Source organism: Drosophila albomicans, chromosome 2L (genome assembly GCF_009650485.2).
Source record: "Drosophila albomicans strain 15112-1751.03 chromosome 2L, ASM965048v2, whole genome shotgun sequence".
In the NCBI taxonomy this organism is placed as follows: Eukaryota; Metazoa; Arthropoda; class Insecta; order Diptera; family Drosophilidae; genus Drosophila; species Drosophila albomicans.
In genome coordinates, this window is record NC_047628.2 from 23477424 (window position 1) to 23490789 (window position 13366).

Here is a 13366-nt window from a genome sequence, read left to right on the forward strand (position 1 = left end):
TAAAAATTCTGAATATAAAAAAGTCCAGACAAATATGAAAGCTAAATGAACATAAAGTACATAGGCATTTATATGTGGTAAATTCAAACACACACACATACACACACACACAAACACAGGTTGACAAACACACACACACACTCACATATATGCATGCAACAAGTTGAGCATTTAAAACAAAAACAAAGACAACTTTTTGATTGCGTTTGATCAAAAAGGATTGTGTAAAAAATACAAAAATATTGATAATTCGATGAAATGTAAAAGCAAAAGCAAAAATCAGATGGCATATACAAGTACATATAAATATACATATATAACTAATTATATTATATATTATATATAGTATATATAAATATACATATTTATTATATGTGTGTATCGGCATTGCAATAAACAATAAAACCAAAAGGAAGAATCAGAATTAGACGGAACATACTAAAAAAAAGAAAATAGTTGCTCATTGCTAACGAAATGAAATCCAAACCCAAAAAAAAAATCCCAAAAACAAAACAAATTTGCAAGTGTGATAGTGTTCATAATAATCGTTCATTGTAATAAACGTAAAGTAAACTAAAGAGATGATCTGATGAAAATGTGTCAGCAATTAAATGCATTAAGCGTTGCGTTGTCTATATATACAAATACATTCACACACACACACACACATACATATATTGTACGTGTTGTATTCCCGATTAGGGTAAGGGGGGTTCAAGGCCTGCGATTAACTACAAAATAATGCAAATTCAAACGCAACATTGTAACGCAAATACTTTCAAATGAATTACAAAAAGCAAAAACAAAACCAAAAAAAAAAAAAAAAAAACAAGGAAGATCAAAAACAAAACAAACAAAAAATGGTACTAAATAAATATAAATAATGATTAAATCAAAAAAAAAAAAAAATGCTGTTTATATTGTATTTTAATTTTTCAGGGAAAAGATACAGCTGTGAACTTTGAAATAGCAGTGGGACATAAAAAAAACTGAACACCGGATTTTTAGCATATTCCTTTTTGTTAGTTGATCCACGGCACATTATTTTTCTAAAATGGAACATAGAGATAAGAAATTACCAAAGACCCGTTAGATTTGTTCAGTTTTTCTGAAATTTTGATATGTTTGTATACTTGCCTGGTTTTGCTGAAAAGGTTGCTGAAAAGAAAAAATATAGTTGTTCGCTCCACTTTGATACTTTTATAGCTATAGCTCTAACATATAGCTGCTCTGTTGAAACTCTCTCTCTCTTTCTCTCTCCACTACTCTCATTTACACATTCATATTTATATAATATTGCTACAAGTCGGACCTTTATTCGCATCTAAATTTTGTATATATACTATATCTCTTGTTTTTAAATATATAATTGAAATATATTGCTCGAAGAGTTGAAATCATTTTACCGTACTTTCTTGTTTTTTTTTATGCTGTTAGATCGCAATTACATACACAGTTATTAATTTTGCTTTTAATTACATTTACATTTACAGTTATAGTTACAGTTACAGTTATCGTTACAAGTATAGTTACAGTTTTAATCACTATTTACTCACTTTGCTTGCTTTCATCTCATATCGCCATCATTAGTTTTGTTTAGTTAGGATCTAGCATTTAGTACGTATCGTATTCATTAGCAACAATTGTAGTTTGGTTTCATTTGCTGACTTCAATCGCTTGTGTTATTCGTTTTTATTTTTTTTTATTAGAATTGATTTATGTAGTTGCTGTTAGAGAGAAGCGAAGTTTTCCATTGGGTTTCGTTTTTTGTTTTCGTTATCGTTTTTTTTTTTGTTTTTTGGTTGCTTTTTGATCGTCAACTTGGTTTATTAAAACTTAAAAAATTACAATAATTAGTTATTACTTAGAATTTATTTTGGTTTTACATGCGCTGCGCATTTTGTTGCTGTGCTATGTGCCATTTTAGGTAGACTTTTTGTTTGAGTGTATTATGCATTAAGATTAGTTGTAAATTATACATTATACATTTATATAACACTAAGTATATTTGTTTTCGTTTTTTTCTTTTTCATATTCTCTTCTTCTCATGTTACGGTAAAAATGTACAATTTTATCGTTTTGGTATTGCTACAGTTAAAGTTTTTTTTGTTTTTAGTACATACAACTTGCAAGTCAATTAATTGATTAAATGTTCATTTAAAAAACGTTTCATTATTATATTACAAAAACAATTATAATTATTATTAATATTTATATTAATATTATTATGCATAAGCTTGTTACGTTACGACTGGTTTTTTTTTCACTTTCACTTTTTTGTTCATTTCTTTTGTTTAAAAGCTTAGAATATAAAAAATTGTTAATAATATATTTATGTATATATATTGTATATGTTTGTTGTTTTTTAAACTAGTTTGGCGCGTAAAGCTGTGTTGCGTTTTGCATAGATTTCGTTCAATTTCAATTTGCTCTTAAATACTTTTTGTCTTGCGTTCAAATGCGCTTAAGAAACTTAAATAATTTAAAAACAATGGTTAACATTTAGAATGTAAGAACCGTTAAAACCGATCAAACAAACAAAAAAAAAAAAAACTAATAAACAAATTAAAATCAAATAAAGCACTAAGTTAATTAGTTAATAAACAATTTTTGTTTTCTTTAATTTAACGTAAATAAATTTAAAGCCAAAACAAACGAGATCCTGCTCGTATGCAAATTAAGCAAAGCGTTTTCTTTTTCATCTTTGAAAGTTTTGAGTAAAATTTTGAAAAACTTCTTTGTTCAGTTTTCAATCTTGAGAATAAATAGAACTTGTTCTGTGTTCGAATAAGTGTGTGCGTATCATGTTAATTTGTTTTTTTTTTCCTCTTTCTTCAACTTTTCACTTCTATAAAATAATTTAAGTTTTGCGCGTAGAGTTTGTTTTGATTTTGTTTTTTTGGTTACCTTGAAACAAGTTTAAGAAATAATATTTCCACAACAGTAATAAAAAATATTTCTCTTTATATGTATAAATAATATAGATGTGTGTCTGTGTGTTGTGTGAGTGTAAGTGTGAGTGTGAGACGGCGCAGTATGTGAGTGTGCGCGTTTAAGGTCGCTATAAAAAAGGGATTATCCGTTAAGATATAAAAATAAAATATATGTATATATGTATGCAATAAAATCTCAGGGAATAACAAAATAAGTATGACATACAAATAGAAAATCGCAAAAATAATCTGAAATAATAACCATAATAATGACAATAATAATCATTGATTCAATTGCAAAACATTTACATTTAACCAAATCATAATAAAAATCGATTGCACTTATTTAAAAAAAAATAAAAACAATTAAATGGTACGCCATTGCTGTAGTACAATTTGTTACTATATATCTTTAGTTAGCAAAAATTCTAATTTAGAGTCTAGCAGCACTTTGAAGATTTGCCAGTCGTTGGTTGCTTGCTTGCTTGCGTTTTTTGTTTGTTTAGATTTGTTTGGGGCGTACTTCTTTCTTCCTTTTTGGGCCATTTCTTTTTGTTGGTCGCTCCCAATTTTTGTAAGTTTTTTATATATTTTTTTTTGTTGTGTTTTGTTTTAACAGTTTCGTCTTTGAAAACGTCTTTCATTTACTTTCCATTCTTCTCCTCGATCATCCGCCATCTGCTGCTTTTGCTACCGCTCCCGCTCCCGCTGCTCCTGCATCTGCTCCTCCTCCGCCTCTTCAATCCTCAATTAAGCCAGGTCGCTGCTTGGTTTCTTTGGGTCAACTATGGTGCGCCCCCCACTGGGCCTATCCTAGAGCGGATGCAGCTTCGTCGTGTGCACGGTGAGTGCGCTGCGTTGCGTGAATCGTTTATCACAATACGGACAGGTGTACGGCTTTTCGCCGGTGTGTGTGCGTATGTGTTTCGTGAGATAGTCCTTCACGCTAAAGGACTTCTCACAGTACCCACAATGAAATGGCTTTTCACCTGCAATAAGGAAGAGAAAGGCGAAAAGAGATATGGCCAAACATTAGATTAGCATTACGCCTACCAAATTGCTGCGTGATGTTTGGTTTTTCTGGATGCCGTGCAGTACCAAAACTTTGTTTGATATTATAGGTACAGTATTTATATGATTTGCACGTAAAAATCAAACTAATTTATTATATATATATATATTGATATATGTGTGTACATATTTTGATTGTTGTTGGTGTGTTAAAATGCGTACGAGACATATTATTATTACGTAATGAGATGAGGCGGGCGATACGTTTAAGGTTTCTGGTTTTTTTTTTAATTTATTTTGTTTAATCACATTTTCCATAAATTGCTCTACGCACTCTTGCAGATTGCAGTTAGCAGTTAGCAAAACTTTGTGTTTCAAATTAATATTAAATGCGAAAAATATAATTAAAAACTTTTTGTTCGCTTCTATAATCAATTATATTTCAGATCAAATTACTCTCATAAAAATTAAGTTTTAATGACACTTTAAATAGTATGTCTTTAATATTCATATTCAAAAATCTACTTTAATTACATACTTTTATTATATATTTTTTACGCTCTGCAAGATGGTAAAGCTTTTATATTTTGTTTTCAAGTTTTTCATATTTGAATTTTGTATTCAATTTCAGTGAGGCGCTTTTCTAGCTGAACGAAGACTATGGCAAAAAAAAAAAAAGAACGACAAGAATGTCGAAAGATTAAATCGAGATGCAAAGTGGAGAATAATTTTCTTTGGTAGGCGTGAAATTTCGAAAACATGCGACCCCCAATAAAAACGCCAAACGCCACACAGATCAAAACTGTACATTTTTAGATCATGTGTGTGTTTTGTCGTCGTTCCATTGGGGGGTGCTCTCAATAATATAGTTCTCTCTCTTTGCCATATTCTTCAGCGAGTGAGCTGCTGCTGAGCGAGTGAGCGCGCGGTGAGAGCGAGTTTTGAGTATACTGAGAGTATGATTGAATATGTGAGAATGTATGGAGGGCATTTTGCATAAAACAATTAATTTTTTTACTTTTTTGTTTCATTTTCTTTTTTTCGTTTTTTTTTTTTGTTTTAGTTTTTTTTTTTTTGTTCTTACAATCATTAAGTGAGTGTGTGTGTTTTGCACTTGAACGAGACGAGAGTTGATTGATCGATTGATTGATTGATTGACTGAGTTGAGTTGAGAGTTGAGAGTTGATTGACTGACTGAATTGATTTGATTTGAAAATAGATTGCTTCTCACCCGTGTGAGTCGTTAAATGTTTGTTCAGGTAATCCTTAACAGTGAACGCCCTGCCACAATAGCCACATCTAAATGGTTTCTCACCTGTATGAATGCGAGTGTGCTGTTTTAGTGTATTCGATTGAGTGAAGGACTTGCCGCAGTAGGAGCACGTGTAGGGGCGTTCTTTGGGCGTGGCGCTGTTTTTTGGTTGTTGTTGTTGTTGTTGATGATGTTGTAGTTGTTGTTGTTGTTGGTGGTGGCGGAGTGAATTATTTATTTATTGCAGTGCGGGGTAAAAATAAAAATAAAAACAAAAGAAGAGAGAAAGAAGAGAGAGAGAGAAGAGAGAGAAAGAAAAATGAGAATTATATGATTAGTAATATTCGTAATTCGTAATTAATCAATTTTGCTTAAATTTGCATTATAGCAAAGCAAAAAACACTTAATGAGAGAACACAAACAGTTTTGCAACGCATGGACCACGCCCCCATGGCACATTGAGGACGCGCCCATGCGCTCTGCCTCGCGGTTACACTGATCTTAAGGAAAACAAACAAAAATATAAATATATATATATATATGTAGATCAAAATTGGTTAATTGGTCAAAACAGTTATTCAACAACAACGACTGTAACTGCAACGATCTCTGCGAGAGGTTCTTTGCTCTTTGCTCTTGCTACAATTGCAGTCACAGTTGTGTCTTCAAGTGTGTGTTTTTTCTGTGTAGCATGTTTAGAGGAGTAACTTAGATATGAAATTGAAAAATTTACTCTGCTTCGCCCGTGTGAATCTTGCGGTGCATGGCCAGCGTGCCGGGTGTCTTGAACGTTTTGGGGCAATCGGGGCATTTGTGTCGTATCTTGTGCGCCAAATCCGCTGGCACCGTCTGTGTGCTAACCAGCACACTGCTCGTCGCACCCGCTGCTGCGCCTGGCTGTTGTTGTCCCACTGGATTCGCTTGGATGGCATAGACAGGCACCGCATTGACCACATCGCCACTATCGCTCAAACTGAGCGGCTCCTCCTTGATGATCACCTGCGTGAGGGGAAACTATTGATATATTATAAATGCAATTAAACTCTGCACTCAAAACTCGTATCTCAATATTTCAATTCTACCTGTGGATGTGTTACTGTCGCACCATTGCCATTCTTTAGCAGCTTCACCGTCAGTGGCGGCACTTTTTGCGTGCCCGGATTACTTAGATCGTCTTGATGCTGCTGCTCTTGCAGTTCCCTTTGTCGTTGTTGTTGCTCCTGTTGCTGCTGCTGCTCGAGTTGCTGGTGATGGTGTTGTTCCTGTTGCTGTTGTTGCTGCTGCTGCAACTGTTGCTCCTGCTGCAACTGTTGCTGCTGCTGGTGTTGCTGCTCTTCGGGCGTCAGTCTCATATCACGCGGCGCTATGGCTGGCAGATCATCTGGTGTCACCGGCGCCTCCTGGTGCTCCATAAACGTTTGCTGGCCAGCAGCCAACATCGCTGCCGTACAAACAGCGCCGCAATGCGTGCATTTGTATTCGTTGGGATTCTGCGTTATCGAATTGACGCCATAAATGCTACAGACCATACAACGGGCCAAAAATGCCGTTGCCTGGTGCGTCAATCGATGGTGTTCATCCACCTCCAGTGCGCTCCCAAACTTGTCATCACAGTTGGCACACGGATAGCTAAGTGACTTCAATTGTTGCTGCTGCTGCTGTTGATGCTGTTGCTGCTGTTGCTCCAGTGTTGTGATTGTTTCGTGCGTTTGCAACGAGATGCCGTGACAGAGCTGCATATGATCAGCGGCATGTTGGGCTCTCTCGAACTGCTGATGGCACATGGGGCAGTAATGACTGATCACGTTCTGATCCATGCTGAGATTAGGCAGAAAAGCTGTCTTAAGCGTATCCATGTTGAGGCTGCTGGCTGCTGCAGCTGTTCCTGTTCCAGTTGCTGTTGCGGGTGCTGCTGCTGTTGTTCTTTCAGTTGCAGCTGTTGAATTGTTACTTGTTGTGTTGTGTGCTATCACAGCGGCCACTTGATGCGTCGGTTGCTCCTGCTGCTGTAGGTGTTGGTGTTGGTGTTGTTGGTGTTCCTCGGGACGTGGCAGACGCAGTTCCTGTGTATTGAGGCTAGACTTTAACATTTCTCTCAACGGCTAGCAGGGCAGGCAGAGCAAGCAGGCGGATGAGCGGATGAGCAGGCAGGCGGGCGGTTCGCGAATCGCGAGGCAGTCTGGCAGGCTTTGAGAAGCGCTTTCTTTACTCGACTCTTGCTTAAGCGGGTTAGTGCAACAAAAGAATGGCCCCTTCTCTCCCTCTCTGTAAGAAGCAAAGCCACAATGCCATATTGTAAGCTCTCAAAATTAGTCATTTTAGGCAAAACAAAGCGAGAGTTTTGGGTATACTATATATTTTTAAAGTTATAGAAGACAATTATTAGCTGTTTGTTTTTCAAATAACAAATAAAAATAATAATAGTCATGAAAATTGAAACAGACACGCTTAAAATGTACTGCGGAATCTAAAATCTTTAGTTTTAATTATCTTAATTCGTTGTTTCTTCAATTATTTGCATGTTGACCAAGCTATCGTTATGGATCTTAAAGAAATCATTCAGTTTAAAGCTATTATTATGTATTCATACAGTTTGAAGCTCTAAATGTTATAATCTGGTGAGCATATAGTTTACATTATAAAGTAATAGTCGGAAAAACTTCATATTATAAAGGTTCTAAGTATGAGTTCGAAATATTAAATAAATATGCACAAATCCCGCTCCTCTAGCTTTTATAATATCAAAGATCTAACTGATCCTACTGATTATTGCGTTGAAGTTTACCAAACAGTCGTAATAAAGCTATACTGCTATAGTATTTAATGCTAAGATCTATAGCTGCTATAATCTCAGAGATCTTGGCGATCGTACTGATTGAGAATGAATATTAAATAATACAAAAAAATGTGTGTAATAAGGTCTTTGTGTTGGCTATAACTTCTTGCTATAACACTTGCTTTTGCGCGGTTATCAACAACCTCTCTACGATTTTAGTTAACGGGTATAACCCAATGTTAAGCTGGCGCCCTTTGCTCCTTAGCTAGAACGAGATGAATTAGTTGGCAAATGATTCAATCAGAAAGGATAGTGCGTTGCTCAGATACCCGGCAAGTGGCGAGATCGTGGCACACTTGAAGTATACCCCGCATACAAAGATGACGCCACAAGTCCTGAGCTGACTCAGAGTTGTTGAATCTCAAGAGAATTGTTTAGTGCGGCGCATGAAGCAAAGTGTGAGCGAGTGTTTCACGAGATAACGCAAATGAAAAGCTATAGCTGTGTGTGTTTGTGTGGCGTGCTTGTCCTTTCGCAGCAAGTGCAAGTGGCAAGTGTAAATCACAATAATTACACCACAAAACACATCAAGAATAATGCAGAACTCTGAGCACAGCAATATGGCAATCAGCAAAAGGCGGCGCAAATTAAGCGTAAATTAGCACAGAAAATCAGAAATGTTTTACGGCAACGGCAACGACGTCGACGACGGCGGCAACTGCGGTGGCGATGGCGGTGGCCGCTTCTCGCCTCGCGCGCAAAAACGAAACGAAATTGGAAATCAGTTGGCACTGCTGTCGCTGCTGTTGCTGCTTCTACCGATCTCTGTTTTCTGTGTTTCTCGTGTGTTTCTCTACTTCTGTGTTCCCCCAAGTTTGACCCCCAAGTCTCCCCCTCATATACACACACACACATTCACTCTCACACACACACACACACATGGGAGGACAGGCAGGCAATGCGTTCGAATCGAAAAAAAAAATTTTTTTTCGGTCCGTCACTGTCATATTCTAAATTCGGAATTCTATTTTGATTTTTTTTTGTATGTGCTTCTGCTGCGTTTGCTGCGCGTTTTTTTAGTTGAGCTCGCTTACCAGCGTATCCACGTATTGCACTTGTATTATTACGGCCGTTTTTAATGGCGAAATTGCCAATCAATCCAACAACATTTTTCTTTGTATTTGTACAACAAAAATACATTAACTTTTCACTTTTATTATTATTTTTGGCGAAAAATGTACAAGTACAACAAAAAGTATCGACGACATCGATACTTTTGCGTATTTCACTTTGCACAAATATTCTACTATCGATAGCAGAGCTTTGGCGTTGCCACATGGCCGCTCTGCTATTTAACATTTTGTCGAGAGGTGTCAGCGATATTGGGTTAATATACAACCCTAGAGTGAAATGATAATTCATTTGCACTAAGTTAAAAAAAATATTTGCACAGGCTACAATAATTATGTAATATAATAATAATTATAACACGAAATGCTGAAATTCTCGATGGCAATTTGGCGCCAGTTACTTCGCAACTTACACATTGCTCCACACTTAACAGTATTACTCCACCGCTTAGAGACTAAACATGATTTTTTCTCAGCAAATGTGTATATTTAAGTCAAATCTGTACAATCGCAAATATTATTCTTTTGTAAAGAAAATATTATTTGAAAGAGTGTCGTAATCGTTGTAATACCCGTACATGCGATGCAAATAATTCAAAATGTTAAATGCAGTGTTACCAACTTACAACTATTGGTGTAGTATGGTATATCTCTCTTAAAAAGTATATTTTTGAAATTTTGCTCACGGTTACACTACAACGCAGGTGGTAAAGAAACAGCTTTAAAGCTCTTCACTTTATTTAGAAGAAGTTGTGAAATCACAACAAACTTGAAGTTTTTGCCAAAACAAATAAATTTCGTATATCTAGTAATTGTTTTTACCGTGCATTACACGGTCAAGGAGCCAACTTGGTGGCCAGATCAACCGATATTATAGAATACTCAACAGCAGCTGCTCATCGTCGAATTCAGTGCCAAATAAAGTTTGTTTATCCATGCATTTAAAATTTAGAAGTTTACATTAAACGTGTTTTTTCTCGATTGTTTGCAGCATGTCGTCGCCATGGTCCAAAGTGGCCAATGAGCCCGTGCAGACAGCAAGTCTGGCCGATATTATGTCCGAGCAATACGCACATCAACTGCATGACAAAGAACTCCAACAACAGCAAAAGAAACAAACCCAAAAGCAGCCACAGCAATCTCCAACTCCAGCGAGTTACTCCGATGTGGCAGGCACATCTCACAATGCAACAGCTACGGCTGCCACCGATGCTGATGAATGGGAGGATTATTCCATGCTACTCTCTGGTGGCATGAACAAAGAGACGCTGCCTCCCGAGGTGTTGAAGCTTCTGGAGGATGAAGAAGAGTCGGATGCAGTCATAGCGCAGATGCTGCAGTCTCAGTTCGATCACGAGTACAACGAGGAGCTGCGTCGCATTGAGCGCCAGCAAAATAAACAGTCCAAAGTCACTGTGACCCTCAACAAATTTCTGCGCAGCGGCGATGCGGAATTTCTGCACGACACAGAGGCGGACGAGGACGACGAAGAGGATGAGTTGTATCGTCAAAAGCGGGACTGGGATCGCTTTGAGACAAATGAAAAGATGTTGGACGCCATACCCAAGTGTGGCTTCAAAGTAGACAAAGAGGGCGAAATGATAACCAAGCATGATCCACAGCTATGCGGTGTGCGTAATGCCCAGAGAGTGATGTCGTTTCCACCTGAGTTTCCCACCGGCGATGGCGCCTGCTTCGACATGAAGCTGTCCAATAAAGTGAGTAGCTTCCTCGCCGATCATGAATGTCCAGTAAAGCATGTCTTTTAATAGGTCTTCAATCAGCTGAAGGCGTATTCGCGACGTGGACGCGCCGATCGTAAGGAGAAAGTGGCCACCGCCGAGATGGGCGTCGATGCTGCCACACGTCTGCTGCTCTATAAGTTGATCAACAATCAGATACTCGAACAGATCAATGGTATAATCTCCACCGGCAAAGAGGCGGTCATCCTGCATGCCAATTCAGATGCCAGCTACACAGGCACCAATGAGCATGGACATGGCAATGGTGTGTTGATGCCACCCGAGCTGTTGCCCAAGGAGTGCGCCATCAAGATATTCAAGACAACACTGAATGAGTTCAAGCAGCGGGATCGTTACATTAAGGATGACTACAGGTTTAAGGATCGTTTCAGCAAGCAGAATCATCGTGTCATCATCAACATGTGGGCCGAGAAGGAAATGCACAATTTGATGCGCATGCAAAGCATTGGACTCAATGTGCCCGATGTTGTCGTCCTGAAGAAGCATGTGCTTGTCATGCGCTTCATAGGTGACAATCACAATGCGGCGCCCAAGCTTAAGGATGCTCGTCTCACGGTCGCCGAGCTCAGCTGTGCATACGAGGAGATTGTGGCAGCCATGCACAAGTTGTACAATGAGGCCAAGTTGGTGCATGCCGATCTCAGTGAATACAACATATTGTGGTACGAGGACAAATGCTGGTTTATCGATGTCGCTCAAAGTGTGGAGCCCGAACATCCCAGCGCTTTAGAGTTCCTAATGCGTGACTGCGGCAACATTGTCAACTTCTTTGAGAAGCGTGGACTCTCCAACATCTACACGAAGGAGCAGCTCTTTGAGTCGATTACCGCGCTCAATGCGGAAAAGCATAATACAGCGATGTTGGAGCGCATTCACACAAAAGGCGCGTCCATCAATCAGGCAACTGTTCCCAATCAACAGGAGTGTCCCGATGAACTGAAGCCTCTGGACTATCCCTTCGAATTGGCCTGGGAGAAGTCACAGCAGGAGCGCGAAGCTGCCGCAGCTCTGCAAGAATTGAAGCTGGAAGCTGAAGCTGAGAAGTTGGAGGATAACGATAATGATAAGAAATTGCAGGACAACGACAACAACACTGCCAAGCAAGAACAACAGTGACAATCTTTAAGAAGTTAATTAACACAACACTAGACTTTGGGTGTCTCCTAACAGTTTTTGAATTTGTAAAATTCGTATTGCATATTAAAAAATGTACAAACCCAAGAAGACAAATGTATTTATTACGAGGGTTCGTAATCGAAGAATACGAAATTTGAAACTTCAATTTTTATTTATGAATTATACAATAATTAATGCTATATTAGTCGGAAATAAAAATTGTACAATTGTCTTTAAAATTGTATTTCCTTAATATTCACAGGATGTAAAGTAATGAGACACATTTTGAAAAAGATAATACTATAATTTTTAAATAAATTTTGAAGTTGAATTATTATATATATGTATATTATATATACACAAGAAAACAATTCAGTTGCTAGGGTGCTTAACAGCTCTGAACTCGAAGTATGGTCAAGTGAATAGTAATTAATCAATTAATGCAAATAAATGTCAAAACAGAATTCTAAATTCTGTTGCACGCGCCACGCCTTTGTCTTGCCTTGGCGGTTTGCTGTTGCTGTTGCTAATGCGGTGGCCGCTTGTTGTCTCTGTTGTCCGGGTTTAGCCTGACAATTGAACCCATTTGAGCTGCGCATTTTGCCGTTAATTGAGAGATTTCAGTGTTGGGCCAAGCATTCAATTGATTAAATCATTTCCATGCGCATTCGAATTGCACTCGATTGGATCATCGTCATCATTGTTATCGTGATCATCATGATCATCATGATCATGGGGCATGCGTCTTCCCGATCAGCAGTTTTTCATTTATTTACTTTCATCGTAATGTCCATCAGCTGTGGTGGACTTTAGTAAATACACAAATAAGTAGATCGACGGATCGGATTAAAATTTAGTTTGATACGTCAGTGTTTAATAAATAAACAAATATTAGATGCGAATGCACGACATTCGCAAATGGAAATCAGTTTTGATTTACTCTATTTAAGCGTAATTGCAATGACGCTACGTCCATTAGCATCTCGGCCCGATGTCTGCAATGGAATAATCCTTATCGATGGAAATTTCTACCCCTACAAGGTAAATATTATTTAACTGTTAGCGACGTCTTGCTAATTTATTTAAATTTCATAATAAAAACTATAACTATAGCTTATGAAAGGCTAATAGTATTTAATTCAGTAAATCACTTATTATTATTCAATTTTATGTTTGATTATTTTAGATTATTGCAACTTTAAAAAACGCACTATGAAATTTATTTAAATTACATTAAATACATTAGGCACATGAGTATTTCATTTTGTGTTTTATTAATAATATCTAAATTTAATATATTGATAATTTCTTTATTTTACTTTCGTATTCACACTTTTCTAGTTTTTCAGTCCTAATTATTATTTTGAATAATTCACTTGCCAGCG

At 37.3% G+C, this 13366-nt stretch overlaps 2 protein-coding genes across 6 annotated transcripts; one reads left to right on the forward strand and one right to left on the reverse strand.

Annotated features, from left to right (window-relative positions):
- Nucleotides 1–1689: 1689 nt before the first annotated feature.
- Nucleotides 1690–9251, reverse strand: LOC117564673 (chorion transcription factor Cf2). Of its 5 annotated transcripts, none has more exons than XM_034243537.2 (5): nt 9067–9251; nt 6279–7461; nt 5930–6210; nt 5176–5354; nt 1690–3922 (listed from the first exon to the last, which is right to left on the reverse strand). In XM_034243537.2, exons 2-5 carry the CDS (start codon nt 7284–7286, stop codon nt 3747–3749), a joined length of 1644 nt encoding a protein of 547 aa, XP_034099428.1. In that variant the 5' UTR covers nt 7287–7461; nt 9067–9251; the 3' UTR covers nt 1690–3746. The 5 variants fall into 5 exon arrangements, with proteins under 5 accessions (XP_034099428.1, XP_051858134.1, XP_034099429.1 ...); XM_052002174.1 differs by having other exon boundaries at nt 6279–7259; nt 9067–9250; XM_034243538.2 differs by having other exon boundaries at nt 5930–6195; nt 9067–9250.
- Nucleotides 9252–9798: 547 nt separating this feature from the next.
- On the forward strand, nt 9799–12114 carry LOC117564801 (serine/threonine-protein kinase RIO3). Its single transcript, XM_034243720.2, has 3 exons — nt 9799–10025; nt 10094–10820; nt 10875–12114. Exons 2-3 carry the CDS (start codon nt 10095–10097, stop codon nt 11979–11981), a joined length of 1833 nt encoding a protein of 610 aa, XP_034099611.1. The 5' UTR covers nt 9799–10025; nt 10094; the 3' UTR covers nt 11982–12114.
- The last annotated feature ends 1252 nt before the right edge of the window (nt 12115–13366 follow it).

Bases quoted from the DNA above. Each gene is read 5' to 3' on its own strand.
- LOC117564673 (XM_034243537.2), bottom strand. From the start codon at position 7,286: ATGTTAAAGTCTAGCCTCAATACACAGGAACTGCGTCTGCCACGTCCC. The intron at 6,211-6,278 runs GTAGAATTGAAA...ATATATCAATAG, and splicing joins CGACAGTAACACATCCACAG to TTTCCCCTCACGCAGGTGAT. The intron at 3,923-5,175 runs GTGAGAAGCAAT...TCCTTATTGCAG, and splicing joins ACATTTAACGACTCACACGG to GTGAAAAGCCATTTCATTGT.
- LOC117564801 (XM_034243720.2), top strand. From the start codon at position 10,095: ATGTCGTCGCCATGGTCCAAAGTGGCCAATGAGCCCGTGCAGACAGCA. The intron at 10,821-10,874 runs GTGAGTAGCTTC...GTCTTTTAATAG, and splicing joins ACATGAAGCTGTCCAATAAA to GTCTTCAATCAGCTGAAGGC.